The sequence below is a fragment of the Aythya marila genome, assembly GCF_965140915.1.
Source record: "Aythya marila genome assembly, chromosome: 16".
NCBI classification, from domain to species: domain Eukaryota; kingdom Metazoa; phylum Chordata; class Aves; order Anseriformes; family Anatidae; genus Aythya; species Aythya marila.
This window is the reverse complement of record NC_139057.1, coordinates 9,633,355-9,655,966: the sequence shown is the minus strand read 5'-3', so window position 1 is coordinate 9,655,966 and position 22,612 is coordinate 9,633,355. Positions and strand designations below refer to the sequence as shown.

General features: G+C 43.3%; 1 protein-coding gene across 3 annotated transcripts in view; it reads right to left on the bottom strand.

Moving 5' to 3' along the window:
• Positions 1-3,845: 3,845 nt before the first annotated feature.
• The window catches only part of CPNE1 (copine 1), a 41,579-nt gene continuing 22,812 nt past the window's right edge, over positions 3,846-22,612 (bottom strand). For all 3 annotated transcript variants that reach the window (XM_082773102.1, XM_082773104.1, XM_082773103.1), the window contains 15 exons: positions 19,155-19,283; positions 18,716-18,895; positions 17,869-17,943; positions 17,557-17,628; positions 16,830-16,913; positions 16,253-16,342; positions 12,811-12,909; positions 11,817-11,903; positions 11,656-11,715; positions 11,096-11,229; positions 10,381-10,435; positions 10,251-10,302; positions 7,095-7,228; positions 5,488-5,724; positions 3,846-4,661 (listed from right to left, as the gene is read on the bottom strand). In XM_082773102.1, coding sequence (XP_082629228.1) covers positions 4,545-4,661; positions 5,488-5,724; positions 7,095-7,228; positions 10,251-10,302; positions 10,381-10,435; positions 11,096-11,229; positions 11,656-11,715; positions 11,817-11,903; positions 12,811-12,909; positions 16,253-16,342; positions 16,830-16,913; positions 17,557-17,628; positions 17,869-17,943; positions 18,716-18,895; positions 19,155-19,283 — 1,605 coding nt within the window. In that variant the 3' untranslated portion in view covers positions 3,846-4,544. The remainder of the gene's footprint in view (positions 4,662-5,487; positions 5,725-7,094; positions 7,229-10,250; positions 10,303-10,380; positions 10,436-11,095; positions 11,230-11,655; positions 11,716-11,816; positions 11,904-12,810; positions 12,910-16,252; positions 16,343-16,829; positions 16,914-17,556; positions 17,629-17,868; positions 17,944-18,715; positions 18,896-19,154; positions 19,284-22,612) is intronic.

Sequence of the window (22,612 nt, the reverse complement as noted above, 5' to 3'; positions counted from 1 at the left end):
CGCCGGCCAGCAGCGCTGCCCCGCTCCTCGGCCTGCTCCCACTCCTCAGCCTGCTCCACCCGCTGTGACTCAGCCCCGGCTCAACCGGCCGGTTCGGCCGTCCCCTCCCTGTCCCCGCTCACAAGGCTGGCACTCGGCAGGCAACGGCTCCCCGCTGTCTCAGAGCCAAGCAGAGGGGAGCATTTGGCCATGGGAGGCTTAGGGGCTTGCTTTGCAGTAGCCGGGCCTTGATGGTGTCATCCTTGCGCCCTGCAGCCGCACCAACAGCATGGGGAACACAGCCCAGGGAACCCCTGCAATGGGAGGCCATCTCAGCCACACCTCACAACAGGCACGGTGGCACAGCGGGGATAAGGGCTTCCTCCAAAGCTGGAGGACACCGGCCTCAGTGCACTGCTAGTGGCGGAGCAACATGGTGAGGATGGAGCTCAGATCTGCCCCTGGACAGGCGCCCAGGACCTCTGGAACTGGAGCCGCAGCCCCTCTTGTCCACCACCCCGATGGCTTCAATAGCACAGATCGCAGCTGCAGCAATCAGAACCCTCCACAGGAAACTGGGAGGCTGAGGAATGGGAGCCACCTGGGACAGGTCATGGCCCACCAACCCCTAGTGGCTGCAGTTCCTGCTGCGCTCCCGATTTTTGCCAGGCTCAGCTGCAGCTCACAGCTCACCTGTGCAAGAACTCATAAATTAGAGAAGCTGGAGCCCAGGCACAGGCCAGATCAAAGTAATCATGTTATCATGAGTTCAGCAGGATTTTGCAAATATTTCTTTCTCCTGAGGGTCTCCCACTCAGGACCCTGCGCCAAAACACCTGCCTGCATGCCTGCCATACAGGGCATGTTCCACCGGGTCAGAGCAGCTAATTCAGCTCCACAAACACCAAGTGACTGAATCATGCCTGGGCAATGCTTGGCTGCTCCAGAGCTAGCCCTGCAGCTACCTACTTTATCTTCACCTTATCCAACAGCTTACTCAAGAACCAGGAAAGAGGTGCTGGTGGCGGTAGAAATGAGACGTGGCAGACAAGGATACTGCTTCGCTGCATGGCAATGAAGCACAGCAGGTGGGTAGTGTCTGGCACCACATCTGGGAACCCAAATGAATGAACTATTCAGTCTAAGGCAGCAGCACAGAAAGCTGAATGCACTGACCCTTTAAGCCAGTTGTGGCTGGAGGGGTAGAGGGGATGTAATTCAGGTTGTTGAAGCAGGCATTCAGACCACCAAAGAGTGTTGCTGACAGACAAACCTGGTACTTGCTCAAAGGAGATCACAAGTCATCTTCTCAGGGAGTCTGTGTGGCTTTCTTACCCCTTAAGAGCCTGATCTGCACCAGGAGGAAGCTCTGTATGGGCAGCATGGCAAACTCTGACCTGAAGTGTCATGAGTATTATTGCCAGGTGTCCTAGAAGTAAGAGCTCCCTGAGGAGCTCCCACATAAATAGCTTTCCATTTATACAAAGCCCCAAGGCTAAAATACCTTTGGTAACAGGAAGTGCCCACGTGCTTCTTCAATCTATGGCCAAGGCTAGGGTAAGCAGACTTCTGAGGTGTTCTGAAAGTCCTCAGGCCCCAAAAGGCTCTTCATGCAATCACAACTCCAAGCCTGTCACAGGACAGTGAACTACCCCTGTGCCCACAGCAAGATCCTGCTGCTTTTGTCCCTTCAGTGGAGGCTGTGAGAAGGGCCCTGGCCAGCACAGAACATGCGTGATTCTCCAATGGATATCTCAAAACTAAGAAACACAAATCAAGCACCTCCCTTGATGACAAGGATGCTATACCTACAGCTGAAAGCATAGGCTTTACTAAATTGGAGGTAGGTCTGCAGCTGTTCTTTTTCTCTGGATAGACCAGCATGCTCAGAAGGAAGCGTAGCCCTTGAAGGGGCAGCTCCTCAGAGTGGGACTCTTGCCTGAAAATAGTCCAAAAGGCAAGGGTGGAATGTCTCTCAAGTCCAGATGCATCATGGAGAATGGGTGGCAGCAGTTCTGGAGAGCAAGGTGCCCCCTGTGCCATACCTCTCAGCTGAATGTAGATTGTCTGCACATCGGAACAACTCGTGAACAAGAGTCCAACAGGACACAGCCTGAAAAAGCTTGAGGAGGACATAAAACCAAAGAGGGATGTGGAATGGCATGGAGTGCACAGTCACAGGGTGAGAAAAGCACAGCCTCCTGGGGAAGGAAACCTGAGCTCTTATCTGCCTTGAGCAAGTCATGCTGCAAGCCTGCATTCCAGCTACGCCCAGGGCAGCACAAGGCACAAAGCATCCCAGCCTCCAACGGAACTGCCCAGCAGCAGCCTCCACATTGTCTAGAACAGGAGCCCTAGGGAGAGTCAAGAATGAGAGAAACCAGTCAGAACTATGCCATCCTGCTTTAGCAGCTTCCAAGTTTGACCCTCCTGTGGCTTTTTATCTCAGCGTAGAGCCATGCAGCTCTTCTCCTCCTCCAGTGACAGCCTTCCATCCTGTTGCTCATTCACGTTTCAGCCACTTTTCTGCAGGTAAGCAGCACCTCCGACTGCAAAAGGAGGAAGTTCCTCATAACAGCCTCTACCACATCTTTTTTTTTTTCCTCTCCCAAACAGGGAAAGTCACCCCTATCATCAAATCCAGCATCTGCAGTCACCTCAGCCAGCTAAGGAACAGATTTTCTAAGCTCCCTTCATAGCCATTGAAGACAGATGGATACTAGGAAGGATTCTTTTTCCTCCTTTTGAGCAGGAACTTATTTAAAAAGGAGAGGCAAAATGCATTTCTCACTATGCATTCTGCTGTCTCAGAGTTCATATTCTGCCTCTAAAGGCTGGAGGAAAGTCACAACATGCTCATAGCTTCTTGCCAAAAGAAGTTAAACTGAAACCAAAGACTATGCAATGCTACTGGTATTACTTGGGCCAAAGGATCGTTGAAATTTCAGTATTACTGCTGTAAGCCTCCTTTAAAGAAAAACATTTTAAAAAGGCAAGAAAAGGCACACACATGTATACACATACTGGACTCAGATTTGCTTGTACACCTAAGAGTGAAGGAGGGCTCTGCCTATAGGTTGTAATAAGCTGAAAACACAAGTAGAGAACCACAGGGCAGTTTCTGAGATGACTTGGCAGTTTTCCTCCCTCTCTTCCATGCTTTTAACACATTTCAGTTTATGCAGACACTCAACTAGAGAGATTGCTTGCTTTCTCTCAAGAATCTAAGTGCAAGAAAACTGGGTGTTGCAGGCTAGAGGATGGACTGTTTCAGGCAAGACAGTCCAGCTTCCTCTAGAGTGAGGAAGCTGCTGCTGCCTATAGAAACTGGAAGAATACATCGTGGTCAACACAATGTTTGAATGAAAAACTAACATAAGTTTTCTTTGCTGAGTAGTGGTCATAGACCAGCTGCCCTTCAAGCACAAGCTATGAATTAGTTAGCTGGTGAATACAATCCATAATGACTAGTCTAGTTGAAGATACGGATCCACACCACAGTTCTGCTTTCACACATTTGTACCCTACCATTTTCATAGGTTGAATCACCAAGGCAGTCTTCCAATTTCTTCTCACAATTTCCTGGTGTGTGCAGTAGAATAGACAAATTCTTTCGTAATTTCACAGTAAAGAAACAGCTCATCTCTGCAGGACAGGGCTGCAGGATATACATTCAGCAGTCTTAGTGATTAACAGGTAACAAAACTAATGATAGACAACTTGCTCTGCTTTGCAGCTGTTCATGCTCAACCTAGGCTGAACGACCAAGGCTAATACTATAGCAAAGATCTTCCTTAAACCACGCATAAACATTGCTGGAAAACAAAAGAAAAACCCCAGAAATGAAACGAGACCAGACATGCCTGTAAATGACAGCACATTATTTATTTAAGAAAGTGATGACAGATTGTAGTGCAATGACAAGTCCAACTTCCTTTATCTCCACAGAAGCAATTTTTGCTAATACAAAACTGTGATTAAAAAAATAAGATGATTGCAAAGTATAGTAACTGAAATTTAAAAATAAACCTTTACATATAAAAAATATACTGGCACCTTATGAAGGCACAACAGGAACTACCTCAGGCATCTAGCCAACTGACTTTCATACCAACCAATGCAGATGGGTCCCCATTCCCAAGGCAGCCTGACAGAATAAAAAAAAAATTATCAAGGAACATGTACACAGTATCATTACTGTATATATGATTGTCCTAATGAACATTGAAGCAGTGTTGCGTGAGCAGTTCAGTGCACATGCCCACTCTAGCACCAAGCAGCAGGTGGGCCGTGCCAAGTATGCATGGTATGATGTATCACTATTTCAAGGCATAAAACCAACAAGGTTTATTTTTCTTTGACAAGAACTGCCAACAGCTGCATTTCTTCCTTATTTACATTTCTTGCAGTTAGAAACAGGAAAGATCAAAGATACAGAGCATAAGCAGGTAAGAGTATTAGTGTGAATGGTATGACATTAAGGCATCAAGTGTGCAAGGGAAGAGTGTGAGTGCAGACAGCTCTCTTCACTGCAGTGATACATATGGCTAGGGTGAGGATGCAATCTACATCTTCTTCGTTTCCGGCAGCTTCACAGGTGGCCACCCCTGCAATTTATAGTATGAAACCAGCTGCTTTGGCACTTCAGCCAGAACCATCTGGGAAAGAGCTTCTCGGGGAGCCTGCAAGGAACAGTGAGAATAAATCAAAGATACTGCAGGGAATGGAATTACCAGCCCAGTGACATACTCTCTTACAGAATTCAGACTGTAGCCCCCACCTGCCAGGCAAGCAAAGTTGAAAAGACAGCACAATCTGCCTTTCGTCCATGTCTCACTCCCTCTGGTTCAGTCTTGCTGCAGTCTTAGGAGCACTTGCAGTCAGTCTCAAAGAGTACTCTTGCTGAAAATCACTTGTTCCTACTCCAAGCCCAGACTCACACAGCCTTCGTATGGCCTTGATCTGGGTGGGACACTGCCCCAGCCACTACCAATTTGTCTTATTTTGGGTTTCCATTTAACTCCATTCTTCAACCTCATTCACTGCGTAACATGCATGAACACTAGTTTCCCATCAGAAAAAGCAGGGAGGAGCTGAAGAATGATAGGACTGCTTTCAATAGCAGGAAAGATTCCATCTCAGCTTAAATTTCTCATGGGACTCAACAACAGAGACCGAGACAAAACAATCTCACTTCCTTGACTAAATACTTGCATCCCAGGAGAGAAAACACCTCCTTTACTCCTTGTAACACTGCGATAGCCAAGAGATAGTAACGATACAATGAGAACTCTCTAAGAAAAGCTGCAATAGAGTTATGAGGCACACAGTTTTGAATCCAGAAGCACGTATATCTCAACTCTCACAAGAAACAGTTTGGACGGTGCTCTACCATACACTTTGGTGCCTGCAACATTAATAAGCTGCCTAGACACATGCTAATTTTTTGGATGTAATAACTGCACATATGCTACAAGCAGAATTCACACAAAGTTAAAAACAACTTACATTTTTGAACTGCTGGAAAGGCACAAACTGAACAATGTCCCGTGCAGCTGGCTCTCCTGTTAGGGATTTCAGGATGCCATTGTCCCCATCAAGAAACTCCATTGCTTTGAAATCAGCTTTACCAACTCCAACAATAATGATAGACATCGGCAGCTTAGATGCATTAACAATTGCTTGCCTGGTTTGATCCAGATCAGTGATCTCTCCATCTGTGATGATCAGCAAGATAAAATATTGCTAAAAAAAAAAAAAAAAAATACTCAGTTAGGGAGTTCAGCACCAAAGCTCACATAACTGAAAGCAAATGAAGCAATTTCTTATTCTAAAAAAGCAAGCAGATTGTGCAGTGGATAAGACAAGAACAGAACGTTAAACGAACTTTTGTTTATTCCCATTTTTTTCTTATGCAAACCACCTTTCCTTGTGCTTTTCAGGGGAATCCTCTGCATTAGATAAAAGATACAGGATTACATTCAATTTATAAAAAACAATTACACCAGTTGCCAGAATATACTAGCAATGACCAAAGTAATCCTAAATCAACAAAGGTGCATAAATAACTCACTGATGGGTGCTGCTTTATTCACTGACATCTCAAAAAGGATAAAATACATTATTCAATATCTGTTTGTAATTCAAAAAAACTTTTTTTTAGTTATCAGTAATTTAAATAAGTATTAGAAATCTGAACATACAGCGGTGACAAATGTCACGACATGATGACACTCGAGATGACAGAAGGGGAAGAACACAGGAGCTTAAGAAAAATAGGAAGATTTCCCCCAATTGTTTGAATAGCTAAAAAACACCCTCAAAAATATAACAAGTGGCTCTCCCTAGACCAAACACCCCACAGTGTGGGAAATTAATTTGATGTATGCACAAACTTATGTAGAACTCAAAATCCTTCTACAGCTAAGACCATAAAGTATCAGAGTGAACATCAAAATTCCTTCTGATTGGGTGGTCAAAAATGGAATCAGTTAAATACATCAGGAAATACGATCCCTTCATTCTTTAATACAATAAAGTTTTAAGATATGGAGTTGAATTTTAACAGCAGTCTTGGCCATGCAAGCACACAAATGAGACATGCAATGCAACTGCAGACGTAGTATGGGTGTTCTGCAACACGGTTAGCATATTGATTTGCCAATTCTCACACCACTTTGGTAGTTTGGCCCTTTAGATATTTTGATTCTGCATGCAAACATGGTGGGACAAATAGTCAAGCTCTCTGACATTTCTTAGATGGTCTTTGTATACATGCTCAAGTGAAACATTGTTTGGAATAAAATACACAGGGCCCCTTTATATTGTGTGCTCTCCCTACAGGTGATGGAGTCTGGCGAGAGAGGTTAGGGTGAGGCAACTGCTGACAAAGTCCAATTGGTCTAAAAGCCAACACGGGACCCCTGCATACTTCACTGGTACAGGTTCACGTATGAACCAAGGGAGTAGCAACAACTTCTTTGGAAGCTGGTAAGAGAAGACCAAACTTGAGATCCTGAGGAAGAAGAATGCATCACTTTACCATACAATTCTATCCCACCATGAACACAGGAAACAGAAACATCACCCATTTGCAGGAAACGACACAGACTCACAGAAGCAGTTCCTTGTTGCGCTGAGTGTGCAGCAAACCTTGCCACATGGTTTATAATGGGAGAGAAGTTGGTTGGCCCATAGAGTCGTATCTGAGGAAGGATCTGGCGATAGGCATCAACTATTCCTTGGATCCCTGTAACACAAGGAATGCAAGCTGCCAAAAGAGCCTCACAATTTCTCCAGTAATTATTCTATAAGCATAACTGAATAGTGAATCAAAATGATGATCACTCACACACAGCTGTGAACTCCTAAAGGACAAATAAACAGCAGGATAGCAGCGAATATACAAAGCAAAGGTCTAAAACCAATGGACATCTGCAGAGACAAGATTTCCAGATTTCTTCACCATTCTGTATTCTTTACATTATTCTTTATGCTTCCAACATAATAAAGTTCATGGAAGTTGATGGAAAAATAATCTAGTGAAGGCATGCTTATGACCTTGTCCTTTCTACTCTGTCATCCAGTTTCTCTTGTTTAATTGCTTACTATCTAATTAGACAACAAGGTCAGAAACTCTCTGGAATAGTTAACTGCTTATTTTTCTCTTGTGTACACTGACACCTGGATTTAAACATTTCTGTAAGATAAACCTCTAAGGATTTTCCCCTGCAAGAAGCTTTTCTTGTTTTCTTTTTTTTTTTTTTTTTTTTTCCTATAAATGTGATCTTAAATGGTGTATTTTCTTGTGGAGAGCAATTTAGATGGATCCCTATATTAACTTGTATTTATGTACTTTCATTTACTGATGCTGCTCACCTTGTCCACCACATGTGTTTTAGTGCTTTACCTCTGAACTACTGCACAGGAACCATCACAGAGCAAAGGCACAGATTCCAGTGAAGCAGACAACACAGAACTGATGAAGGAAACACTTGGATTTTAACACCAGTTCTCAGATTCCATTCTTTCTTGGCCTTAGACTGGAGAGAAAAACTAAACTGGGGAAAAAATGTTCGTTCAAGAAAAATTCTGCGCCACTCCATGCTGAGAGAGTCCTTAATCCTAGGAGTTCTTAACCTGGCTTACAGACCAGCCATTGAGATTAGCTGAAACAACTACTGCAAAAGATGGCTTTAAGGAAAATAATATTTTGAGACAACCCTTTAAAAGATAACATTCAAACATATTCACATTGCTGAAGAAGTAACCACAATCTCTAACAGACTTAGCAGATGGTTGCTTTGAAAGTGTGACTAACAGACACATTGCTGATCTGAATTCACTACCACCTCTAACATAACAAAAGTAACCAAGTTGCAGCAACAAAAATTTCCGCACAGACTGACAGAATAACAGAATGGTTAAGTTGGAAGGGACCTCTGGACATCATCTGGTCTAACCCGCTGTGCTCAAGCAGGGACACCCAGAGCAGATTGCCTAACAACCATGTCCGGCTTGTTTCTGAAGATCTCCAAGAAAGGAGATTCCTTGGCCTCTCTGGGGAACCTGTTCCGTTTCTCAGTCACCCACACAGCCCAGAAATGATTCCTTATGTTTAGAACCTCCTGTGTTCCAGTTTGTGCCCATTGTATCTTGTCCTGTCCTTGAGTACCACTGAAAAGAGCCTGGCTCCATCCCCTTTGCACACTGTGAGATGCCCCTAACCCCTCTCTTCTCCAGCCTGAACTGTCTCAGCTCTCTCAATCATAGAATTATAGAATATCCTGTGGCAAGTTTTTCGTAGTGGTAGGCTGCAGGGATGGCCTCTCTGGGAAGAATCCAGAAGCTGCTCCATGTTAGATAATGGCCAGTTTCAGCTGACCCCAAAGGGACCCACCACTGCCCAGAGCCAAGCCAACAAGTGATGTTTGTGCCTCTTGGAAAGCAGATTTAAGAAAGGGAAAAAAAAAGAAAAAGAAAAGAAAAAAAAAAAAACAAAACAAACAAACTGCTGAGAGAGCGAGGAATGAGAAAGAGTAGATATCAAGGTCAGTGAATGAGGTGCTCCAGGTGAAGGAGCTGAAGTTCCCCTGCAGCCTGTGGAGAGGCTTGCACACAGTGCTCAAGGTGAGGCCACACCAGCACAGAGTATCTGGTTGGCAGCACTGTGCTTGATGCACCCCAGGACACATTTGGCCCTCTGGGCTGCCAGGGCACGTTGCTGGCTCATATTTAACTTGCCATCAACCAGAACCCCCAGATTCCTTTCCGTCCAGCCTCCTGTCCCCTACATACAGCCAGAGCTACCCCCTTCTAGGTGCAGAATCTGGCACTGGCTGTAGTTAAACTTAAAGTGCTTGGTGATTGCCCAGCCCCCTCATTAGTCAAGATCTCTATGTGAGGCCCCTCTGCCCTCGACAGAGTCAACAGATCCTCCCAATTTACTATCATCTGCAAACTTACTCAAAACACTTTCTAGTCCTATGTCCAAGTAATTTATGAAAACGTTAAAGAGAACTGACCCTAAAATAGAGTCCTGGGGAACCCCACTAGTGACTGACCACAAGCCTGATATAACCCTTTTTATTATAAGCCTTTGAGCCCAACCTGCAAGCCAATTGTTCACCCATCATATTCTATTTTTATCTATCTGCATGCTGGACACTTTGTCCAGAAAGATATTGTGAGAAGCAGCATTGAAAGCTGTACTGAAATCCAAAAAAGATTGCATCAACAATTCCCATGGTCAACTAGATGGGTGACCTTTTCAATAAAAGGAAATTAAGTAGGACCTTTCCCTCGTGAATCCATGTTAGCTATGACCAATGACCACATTGTCCGTCAGATGTTTTTCAATAACTTCCAGAATAATTTTCGCTATAATTTTACCAGACACTGAGACTGGCAGCCCTGTAATTACCAGGGTCTTCTTTCTTGCCCTTCTTGAAAATTGGAACATTTGCCAGTCGACTGAGACCTCTCCAGATTCCCAAGACCATTGAAAAATAATGTAGAGAAGCCTAGCAATGACATCAGCCAGCTCTCTTGGTACACTGGGATGAATCCCATCAGGTCCCAATCACTGAAGCTTATGCAGACCACACAGAAATCTGCATCAACGCAATTTCACTCTTGTCACCATCCAGGTAAGAGTACTTGTAGTTTGCTGCATGTCTTCATGCTACATATGCTTTTCACCAGTTATGAAAGAAATGCAACACTTAAAATCAATCCCTGTCAGTGAAATATTAATAAAAAGGTGTCCTCACCTTGACAATAAGGGTTGCTGGGATTGAAGTTCAAAGCAAACTCATGAGACACCTAGAAATAGGGATGTTACAATCAGTTACAGAATACAGAGATGAACAGAGCAACTGCATAGTGTTGCGAAGGCCTTACCTGCCAGCTAGGAGGAACCTGAGCTCCAAATCCAAATGCAGGAAACAGCTTGTCCCTAGGGAGAAAGGGTAACAAGAAGAATTGTGAAACAGCAATTCTTTAATACTTCATTATTCTGTTTTATTCCCAGAAAACAGTTGGAGACCAAGGTTCAATTCCTGCCCTGAGGAATGGGTACGCCACCTAGCTTCCCATGGCCAGTAGCCAGCTACCCAAGTGTTTCAGGCAGGGACCTGACAGATTCAGAATTTGTTTCAATGCAGCATCCTACAGGACTCTTGGGAGATTTCAGAGTAGCAAGAGAGAAGCCAACCCAGTCACAGCTTGGCTGAAGGACAGAGCAGGCTGAACATGTTCCCAATGAATTAAACAAGAGACTTGTGTTTGAAATGCACCATCAGCAATAAAGGATTAGCAATGAGCTAAAGCAGCATTCTAGAGTAACCCAGGCCATAAAAGGGCAGATATGGGAAGACAAATCACTCTGAATTAAGCAGTGCTGCCATTGCCTTTCCTGGCAATGCCAGAAGCAGGAGGAAGCAGCAGCAGCACCTGTGGGGATCTTCCAAGGAAAGGCAGCATCTCAGTCACCCAAATGCTACAGCTCTGGAATGAGCTATCAGCCTTGATCAATGACACCCGCTGTGACACATTGTGTGTCATTTAATACACATTTTCATGTGGTGACTAGATCAATCAAGAGCCTCTTACATACGTGTCATAATCCTGGACTACACTTCCCACGCTCCAGATGGCAATCAGGTACTCATTTATCCCATCTGGGCTAATGTAGTGAAGAGAATCTGGTGACTTGGGATCGCCATTGGAGCCAGTGAAGTCTATGCCCACCTAATCAGTTCAGAAGACGATAACACAGGTCACTTAACCATCACCATAAGCAATTAAGAACCAACCATAACCAAAAACAGAGGGCTAGGCTAGCTCCACACTGCTCCCTTCCTCCCAGGCACAAAGTCCATACAGGAACGGGCAAACAAGCCTGCACACCTTTTCAGACAGGGTCACATGCATGTCTAAGGAGTAGTAGTCCTTTCCACTGACAGACTGAGAACTGATTTCTCAAAAGAAGCATAAGAAACTCAGGATCCATTAAATTTGCTACTTAATAGCAAAAAGTAAAAATTTACAGTTACTTCTTTTTGGCAGTCTTCATCACTTCCTAAGAAAACACACACTGCAAACTGAAGTACTAACCGCAACTCCGTTGCCCTTGTCTTAGCATCTACCAAGATGTGCAGCGGGGAAACAACTCACCGTAAAATTAATCTGGCAGCCTCCCATGATGTAGTCCAGGAATGAATAATCTGTTTCAATCTAGAGAAACAGACAGACAGCGTTACACCTCCTCCCCACAAAAACAGATTTCTTTACAATGAGAACATAAAAAAGCCAAATGATGACAATAATCTTCCTACCTTGCAGGATTTTATCCTAATAATGCCAGAGTTTTTGTAGCTCTTTTTCTTCTGTTTCTTCTCAGGATGAATGCATTCATATTCCACCTACAGAAAGCAAGCATTCAAGAAGCAAGTAATAGAACACCTGCATTTCCAGCAGTGCAAACTATTGAAACAGAACAGTGTCAGACATTACGCAATTTCAGAGTTATCCAGCAATATTCTGAGACTTCATTTTAAAAAGGTTTGTGATTACTGTGGCTGTTATTTGACAAGTTAAATTGATGTTTTTGCTACCATCATTACGCAAAGCACATACGTCAAGACTTCAAGAAAGTCCCTCTTTGGGACATGACTGTTAGTCTGTGCAGAATCATCGAACAGTCATTGTAACAGAGGACAAAAAAGTCTGTCACAAATGCAAGCGTTTCTCTTAACATAATCACATTCTTTATCAGTTAAGGGAAAGGAATGAACACAAACAGATGAGGAGAAGGCAAAGCAGGCAGAGGGAGGGAAGGAGGCCAAAAACCCTAGGTCACAGGTTCTCAATGGCAGACCCTTGGAAACACCATTTCTCTCCTCTAGCTGAAAAAGCAACCAGAGTGCTATTAAGGGCAACCAGCTCAGGCACAAACGTTACCTGAGAGGAGTCCTACCTCTACGCTCTTCTGTTACAGCATTAACAAGAAGCTCTTTTGTTTCCACTTGGCTCAGCAGAGACAAAAGCACAAAGAATTGCTGGCAAGAAATGGCACATGGCCAGCAGACAATGGGCTCAAGGATGTCTGTAGGAACAGGAGGGCTAACAGTACCCAAGAAAAACAGTAGTATCCTCCCCTTGTCAGTTTTTTTTTTCCCCCCCAGATACTGGCTTAGTAATACAAAGATACAAACAAAAAAAAAAAATCACTTTTGCAGACAAAACCTAAAAATCTCTTAGAGATCAGTACTAAAAAGGGTTTGTGAAAGACTGAAATATGGACTTAATTGAGGAACTAAGAAAGCTCACCAGAGAGCCGTCACCTGCTTTCTGCAGCTGAGCCAGGTTAGTTTCAAAAATGCCTATCAAGTCATGTGACCCGTCACTATCATGATCTGCACACTGTACCTGGAAGAGAAGAGACAGCAAGCAATGGGCAAGTGTACTGCATTAGGGAGAATGACAGCTGCTGACCACAGAATCCCCCTGCTTCCAACAGCTTTGCACTGATGGTAGTATATTCCCCCATCAAATCTGAACTGGTCTTGTCATCCGTATCACTAACTGAAATCTCACAGTAAAAAGAGACACACAGCATGAATTTCAGTTAGAAGTAGAGAATGCAAAAAATACAACATATTTAAAAATAAAACTGGTAACAGCTATGGCTTAGAACAAAACCAGTACAATGTACATTGGCAACAGCTCCCCAGCCAATCAACAACTACAGAAGCATTTAGAACGTGCATGATACACAGTACAGCAGGACATAAATCCAGAAGCAGTCAATCAAGAAAAAGTTTGTGGACAGCTACTTTCCCCCCTGCTGAAGTTCACGTACTACCCCGACTCAAAAGCTCGCTATGAGGTCTGCTTTTATTAGGCAAGGAACTGGTGTTGCCTCAGTGAAAAATAGTAACAGCTTTCTCCTCAGGACAATGGGACAAGACGAACCTACAAATGACACATAGATAAGGAAGTCGCATCGAATAGCTACATCACTAATCTTGAGGACAGGTTTCTTTGGAGGTTTCCTACTGCCTTCAATCCACAAGGGATTTTCCATTAGTTTCAGTGGGAAATCTGTACAAAAAGCTGGATGAATTGTGGTCTAACCTAGCCAAATTGGAAACACCATGCCATCCTTCAGTCTCTCCAATAGGAAAACAAGGTCACTTTAGAGATTGGGCCCCATGCTTCTTCCCTGTCATCTTTCCCAACCCACCACTACTCCATTCCTCTCTTCTGCATGCTTCACTACGAAGCAACCTCCAGGCTCCTCCATGAACCCCACTCTGCCTCTCTCAACAACTCTAACGTTTAAAACATCATTCAGAAGTGATTTGACCATGTGAGGGAGGTTGCTCAAGGGGGCCATCATGCAGAGGTACAGACTGGGGGTGTCGTTGGTGCTAATACAGCCAAGACATAACTGCAGAGAATTTTAGCTGCTGCCACCTCTACGCACCTCCCTTTTTCCTCCTGCTTGCTCTTGTCCACTCTTGTCCATGCCAAAAATACATATTTAGGACCTGTTCCTGTTATCAATTCACAGCATGATATAGCTTAAAACAAACCTCCTTTTGCAAGGGTTTTCTAAAATGGACTTAGATTCACAGCATGTAGTCTGAAGAGTGGTGCTGCTACAAACAACACGTGGAAGATGTAACGTAGGAACAAGTACCTGAAGCTGCCAGTAACTGCTTTCTGAAGCAAGGCCTGACCTCAGGGGTCAGCTAGCAATACTGCAAGATACTGTATGCAATTATTCTCAACTGAACAATGCAATATTCATTAAGAACCACGGAATATACTCAGTGGGTCAAAGACCCCCTTCAATCTACAAGAAAAATTTCCGACATTCACAGAAAATGGATTTGCCTTTATGCACTTGCCATCAAATGCATGGACAGGAAGGGAGTTTTGTTTGTTTAAATCTTACGTTTACTATTTCTATTTAAACAATTATGGGGGAGAAAAACTGCTTTTATTTGCCCTTTTTCTTAAAGAAACTGTAAGAAGATTACAATGTGTCAAAGAACTGAGCTGTTGTTTAGCAGGGAACAAAAACAACATGACTGCATCACAACAAAGAAAGAATTACCAAAATATTAGGCAGCATCGTTAATTTGACCTAAAGATTTATGTTTACAGACGCACATTTAGTGCACGTTTCCCACTACAGAAGTATCATGCGTTGCTAGCAAAGCTAATGTTTATGAGACACAACAAACTGACTTATGCACATACATGGACATTTTCACTATGTTGAAGTACAAGGACTTCAGCAACCATTTTTCTACATGTAACTGTTCCAAAAAAATCTTAGGCAGCCTCGAACAAGAGATTCAGAGCATCACATACCAAATGAAAAATGCAACTCCAGTGCAACATTACATTCTTTAGTGCTACTGTTCCCACCTGTCTCAAGTCCCTTTTATGATCAACTTCCATAATCCGTAGGGAAAAAGATAATATTTAATTCTTTTTCTCAGATGCATTGTGAAACTTAGTATGCTATTTGCACATGCATCAAGGATTTTATCTGAAAGGAACTAACAGCAAAAATTTTAATTTAAAATTTTTAAAACAGCTTTTCAAAGTGAATTCCAAAGCACAGAAAGCTTCCAAAAAAAAAAAAAAAAAGGAATTTAGACTGTAGTAAATTGAACTTCAGTAATGTAATGTCTAAATCATGCCATGTCATGTCAGTTTTGACAAGGTAACATACATCTCTTTGCCACTTCCTTTCCACATTTATTTCAGAACTTTTGGACCAAGACTTCTTTCTGACCTAAGACTGTTGACTCCCCTAGAGCAAAAGCTCACAACTGCCACTGAGAACATTGTCACATATTCAACAAACTCAGCAGATTTGAACATCTATTTCCAGGTTAATAATCTCAGTAATTCTTTCGATCTCTCATGCTGCACAAATTAAAAGGTTAGCATGCATTGCTTTTTGCTAAACCTTTCAAATCAAACTTCTAGCATGAGGTTTCTTCACAAACAGGGTGAGGCAGGAAAATTCTGCAAACGGAAAGTGTTTAGGAGTTAGATAAACAGAGACTATACTCAACATAAGACTAGTTATGGCTTTAAATGCCTTTGTATTATCAGTGTATTGCTTAGAACAGAAATTGAATTAATTTGCTAACAGATTATTTTTGTAGAAACTTGTAGAAAGTTGTAATTGGTCAGCTACCACCTCCGTAATTCAGGACCAGAGAACATTAATCATCATATGCAAGACTACAAGGAACTTCATTTCTGACTCAAAACCAAATTTCTTGTTCAAACATAAAGAAAAACAGCTGTGATAAGCCCACCATTCTTATGAATGGACAAAGCTGTTAGCTGCCCACTCTGTCAGTATCCTAATAAATTCAAGTTTATCAAGTACAAGTCTCACAGTTTTTACTTAGTGTTAGAAAGCCACAATTAAACAGAAAGTCCCCAACCTGAAATGCTAACCAGAATAGCCAAATAATCATTTATAATTCTTATGACGATGAATCATTAGGAAGAATGTCACTTCTGCATTCCCTAACTTCTCAATTTGACAACTCACAATGTTTTAGGACAGACTTCATACTTAATAGACATATAATCACTTATGTGCCATACTCTTATTATTCCAGAAGGGCAATCTAAAATTTTAAATATGACTAGACAACCTGATTACTCATAGTTAAGATAGCAACAGATTGGGTTTCTCACAACAACAAATTTGAAATTCTGAAGGCTGTACCTTGATAGGTTTATTAAAATCAGCACCACAGAAGGTCTGCAAGGGAACACTGAACTTCCTCCAGCATGGATTTAAGTTGTTCTTAATCACCTTAAAAAAAAACGACAGCATAATGTCACGTGAGGGATGCGGTATGCAAGTTACTAAGAAACATATCATGAGGGTTCTGTACTTCTGTGGGGCTATCTGAACAGCCCCAGTCAGTTCCACCTTGACAATGTATGGAACACCAAGCAAAAAGTTCTATTAAAAATAGAAGATAGAAATACAAAGTAGGGTTCAATTGTAGAGCCACGCCAATCATCACCACTGAAAGGCGGAAGAGTCCTACCACTCTTCTTCTCCCCTGGTGCACGGTTGGACTCTTCATCAACCCAGCTTAACCCACTGACCAGACAGCAAATTAACCATTTTCTGCCAGGTCAGTGAGCCAAATCCCTTTTTTTTTGGGTACATTACAAATTTCATCACAGAACTGGTGCACAGCATGACCAGTAGCAACACATTCCTGGTTTTGGTAGGAGCTAGCTGTCAGATCAACTCAACACTAAGAAACACATCAGTGTAGAAATACTACCTCTGATCTGTACACCAACTGCCACATTCCAGCATCGCCCTGCTTGTACAGCTCCAAAAATGGATCCGATTTACCTAGGAAATCCTGCAAACAAAACCCCGACAGAACTCATCAGACTCCTGTGTTTTACTCAAATGAGAGAACAGCTAGCTCATCAGTACGTAACATTTCAAACAAACCACAGTCAAACAAGCTATACATTTGTTTTCCTCTTTCATTTTGTTTTTCTCTTTTAAACTGCAGCACTTTCAAAGCCATCATAATACATCATCTCTGATTCCAAGACTGTGCTTCCTCAGAGTATTTTGTTACTATGAATTATGCCATTCTGCTTGGCTTAAAATAACATCAAGGTAGCACGTCTGAATTTCCACCTCTTCTGCTTTAGTATCATTACAGAAAACCCAGTTAACTGCACAGTTACAACAATCTAGACAATTATTTAATATACTAACACATACATTATTCCAAAACCAAAATAATCCTCCAGAACCAAAACCTGGTGGTTGAAATTCGCATCTAAGACTGTATTTTTCAGCATGTTGTTATGTCTCTAGTTCACTTCATTATCAGTAACAAAACACAGCAAGCCTTTCTTACACAAGGATTACAGAGCTTAGTTGAAGGTTTACAACACAGTGAGACTGACTATTTTTACAGTTACTGCCTTTTTACTAGCAAAACCTACAGAAGCATGAAGTATCATTAAAAATAAATCAATCAATACCTTCTTGTCCAAGTTTCGGGCTTCAATTTCTAAATAGACAACCCTGGTATCTTTAATCTCCTCTGCTGAAATCTGTGCCAAAGGAAAAAAAATATAAACATATATACATATACACACACACAAACACACCCTACAGAGTTTTGCTTATGCTTTGTGCTTGAAGAAACTCTGTGTATGGTTACAAATGCATACCTTTCCTGTACGCATGCAGAATTTGAAATTAGACAAACAAAACCAGAAATGTTACTTTGTCCCAGACCACATACCAAAGAATAAGAAGACATTTTTTCCACACACAACCAGGTCATTTACCGTTATGGTGCCTTTTCCTGCTGGCTTTCCCTCCTTCAGTTCCAGAGGTCGAGTGAACACTGAGCTGGACACAACCTGAGGTTAAAAGACAGATATTATAAACATCAAGGTAGACAAAAAACAAAGAATTATTCTTTAGGATTAATTTTTTAAAACTCTCCTAAAAAGCTCTAAAGGGTTTAAGTCCATTTCCTGCAGTGACAGATACCAGTTTGTGCTTCTGAAATGGTTAAGCAGTCTTAACATTTTCCCTCCCTATCCACAAAGTAATATCCGCTAGTATATCTCAAACTTTATATTAGCCTCCTATTATTGCTTCCCCCAAGATATTTACATTACAAGTAATCAAACAGCTGCTGAAAATCAGAAAAGACTATTTAGCTAATCAAGTCTTTCTTTAATATCTCAAATACCACCTTTCTTCTCCTACCCAACAATACAAACTCCTCTTCAGGAATCAACTGCAGAATCTCAGACAGTCTTACTTCCCTGAATTTATGGTCTGACGATCTTTTTGTGCAAAGGAAATCAAAAAGGCTCTGTTGGAGTTCTCCAGGCTCCACGCCTTCCTCATTCCCAATCTCCCATTAGTGCTACAATTGCTTCTTATGTTCCATAATGACTGGTAAACCATGCACATCTAACCTTCACTTTGCACTCAACGTGATTTCTCTAACTACATTCAGCAGGGACACAAACTAACATGCTAAATAAGCGTAAGGAACAAGATGTTTTGAAACGTGAATGTGGCAAAGCCTTTCATAAACCAGCCTTGCTTCCCGTTTTTCACAACAAACCCGGTGCTTGCTGCTACACTGTACATCGCTGCACGTGTTCCCCTGTGTACCTGTCCCAGCGTGCACTCGATCCCTCCAAGGTAGTCATCGTCGTTTAGATCAGGGGACTTGTTATCGATGTCATACACACCGAATTTCAACTTCTGCACTTTCTCAAAGTAGTAGTCGACAACCAGCTTCTTCGAAAACTCGGGGTTTTGGCAATTCTTTATCCTCTCCGTGCGATCTAACTGTACAAACACAGAAACAAAGTTGAAGAAAAAAGGCAAAAAAACAGAAAGAGGCCAGGAACACAGCGCGCTCTGATGAGCGCAGAAAGGACAGCACGTGCCGGAGCAGCCAAACCACGGCCCCGCCGCACCTCCAGGCGAGCACACGAGCAGCGAACGAAGCCAACAGCAGCGGGACCCCGACGCCCCCACCCCACGAGCCCCGGGAACGCCGAGCGCGGACCCGACCGCACCGCGGAGGGCGCTGCCGCCGCCGTACCTCAGCCCACTGGCGGCCGCCCACGTCCTGCAGCAGGACGCAGAGGGGATCCGACTTGGAGCCGACGTCCCGGTCGAGGAGGCGCTGGCAGGACACGGACAGCTCCACCCTGCTCACGCACTGCGCCATCTGCGGGCAGAAGCGCAGAAAGGGTCAGGCCCGGCGGCCGCTCCCGACCCCGCAAGGTGCTCGCGGCGGCGGCGGCGCGGCCCCGGGCGGTTCCGCCCCGCGGTGGGGCCGGGCCGCCACCCTCAGCCCGCCCGGGGCTCCGAGCCGCCAGCCCGGCCGCGGGTCCCTCGCCGGGAAGGGCCGGCTGCCGGCCCCCGTCCCAGCAAGATGGAGGCGCCTCTGCCCGCGCCGCAGCGCCCGGGCCGGGCTCCGCTCCCTCCTCCCCCGCGGGCCGAGCTCTGCCTCGCCCCCTGCTTTAGGGCTCCCGCTGCCCACAGGGACGCGGCTACGGCGGTGCCACCTCCGGGCAGAAAGGGGCCAGGGAGGACTCAGGGCCGCTCCGCGATTCTCCCTCAGGCCTTGAGCTTTCGCTATTGGGGGCGGGTGTAAAAACGACGGCACTTTTTTGCCCTTTGAAGGGGGCAGCTGTTGGTTCAGTATGGCAGTTGCCGAAGCTCCTGCTCTGCCTGTGCAGACACTCCCCCCTCAGCCTCCCCCTTGCTAGTCTGTGACAGGAAATCTGCTCGGGGAGGCTCCTGCACGCAGCACAGAAGCCGCAGAAGCAAAAAGGCCTAAGAGCACGGCGGCTGGACAACCCCCCAGGGGGCAAGCTCTGCCTCGGGTCCTGTCCTGTCCTTACATGCTACAAAGCCCCCTTTCTTCGGGTGCTGCCTTCACAAAAACAGAAGTGATAGTTTTATTGCATTTCAGATTACAGCCAGTTTTGCTGAAGGAACAGCTACCATCAAAACTGAAAATAAGCCTTCCAGTAGCAAATAAAATATTGTGCTGCTTGAAAGTTCTAAGAAATGCTTTGAAGTGTGATTTTTTCCATAGAGAAGCTACTTGAGCAAGGTAGATTTGTTTGGCCTTTCTGGTATTTGCCTATCCACATAGCTTTCTCGTACTTGCACGGTGTAAATATTAATTATCTCAATAAAGAGATGAAGTTTTATTAGACACCTTTTGATCCCCTTAGTGCACCACTCAGCCCTCCCAATCTGCAATCTCCCCAGACAGATGTTACCCACGTCACTTAATACACTACAGCTGTAGTGATTGCAGCAGGACAAACAGTGCTGAATAAGAATTAGCAAAGCTTTAGACAAAGAGGATAACTGTTCATCTTTCTAAGGTCATCATCATCTGCTTTAACCCCAGTATCAAAGAGGCTAACGTGAAGTAGTCTGCACTGTTCAAACAACTAGTTAGAACCCTCTGTCTTCCACTTCAGCTTCATCCAACCTCAAATAAGATTCACAAAAAACCACCATCATCTTTAATACCACATTTCTCCTAAAAATCACAACAGTTACAGGTAACAGTTTTTCATTACCTACACGTGTTGTTCCACCAGACCAGCTAACTTCACACAAAGTCTCACCTCTGCATAGCCTGCAGTTCTACAAACAGCCATACACATCCACATGACATTGTTTGACAACAAAGATCAGGACAGCTAGCCTTGGCTTCAGGGCCAACATTTCTCCTCTTTATTTTCCGTATTGCAACAGACTTCTGTACCATCATGTAACCACTTTCCCTCCCCTGTACAGCACAAAGTGATCAGGAATCAAGTTGAAAACGTCAAAGAAGTGTCTCCCCAAAATCTTCTGGCATCTCTGGACAACAGCCATCCCTTCCCAGAAGGGAACATTACTATAGGTCTGAATTTGCATGTAGAATGAGTCCCTAACCATTTGTTCAACGCCATGTTACAGAGACACTGATGAGGAAAGTTGAGAGCTTGCACTAGGAACCGTTAAACCACACAAGAAAGCCAGAAGGTAAAGTGAAGCACCAGTCTTCACAATCACCTCCCACATGCTACCTGAATCTCTTCTCACATCTGTAGTAGTGAAACCATGAAATTACTCCACTGTCTCAAGGAACTGTCTTTCAGTACACCACACACAGATAAGCCTTTTTCTGCTATTCTAGATTTTAAAACATAAGAAATCCCTTGCAACACAGCCCAGATGGATTGTTTCTGTAGTTAGACCAGAAAGGATCCTTTCCAATTACATCTTCCTGTTCTATTTGGTGACTGCAGGGCACCAGGTGATGCACCCTTACGAAAAGAGGAGAGGTAGCTCCTCAGCAGATTGAGATAAAATACTCACGTTTCATTTGAAAGTATCAGTTTGAATCTTTGCCAGCATTTGTTTATATGTTGCTGCCTACAGACATCCTTCAAAAGCCCACACTAAGCTTTTTTTTTTTTTTTTTTTTACTTCACAGCTTTTCAAATACACTGTATGGTGTTCTCCAGTTCTAATCCATTCCTTTAGAAAGTAAAACAGAAAAATCCTGATCATGAACTACTCTACGTATCTCAGCAGAAAGAGGAAAAAGTAGGTGATCTGTCAAGACAGTTTATTTCAGTCAAGCCTGAAGATCTGCCTGGCCTCTCTCTAGGTGAACTTGGGTTTTGTTTGTTCCAGTTTTATTAATAGCCTTACTTTTATTCCCTGATGTGCATTCAAAGAACCAAACAATCTCATTTACCTCAAAGATTCAAGTCAACAATTGCAAAAATAAATTTCACGTTGTCTGAGTTTTCATAAAGCACACGTTTATGTATCCATTCATACACAATATATTTAGCTTGCAGAATTCCAGTAATTCATCTTTAATGACAGAATATTGTTTACATTTGTTGTGACAATCAAAAAAAATCCTTTTTTCAACAGTTCCAGAAACTCCGAAATGCGTTGATTTCTTATTTTCACCTCACAACAACCCTAGATGACTAATATTGATGTCTTATTTGAAACTTCTGGTTTCAAGAAGTTCAAAGACAAAGGATATTCCCAAAATGAAAACAGCCAATAAAGCAAACTGGTTTTCATAAAAGTATTAAAACACATCCAACTTAGAAAGTATTTATTAGAAAATGATCCTTAATAGCTTGCAACAACAATTTATCAAACAACTTACTTGCCACAGGCAAATTAAGGTACAGCATGATCTGGGAATCACAGCGCTACTCTAGCTGCACAAATTCAGAGATCGCCAAGTAAAAATGAACTCCAAACAGATATATTCAAATTCTGTTTAGAATATATAAAACAGAGCCAGTGGATGCATCATAGCATAACAGGTTCAGAAAAAAAAGGTGACATAAGCAAGCCACTGGGTAAGTGTTGCCGTTAGAAAAGGCTTGTAAAATCACAACTGATGTTACACCACCAAGATCAACAATTTACACTGAGAATAGCTGCACACATCTGATCCAATGCTCTCACACCTCGGGGATCTCACTGTTGAGAGGCATCACCCATGAAGTT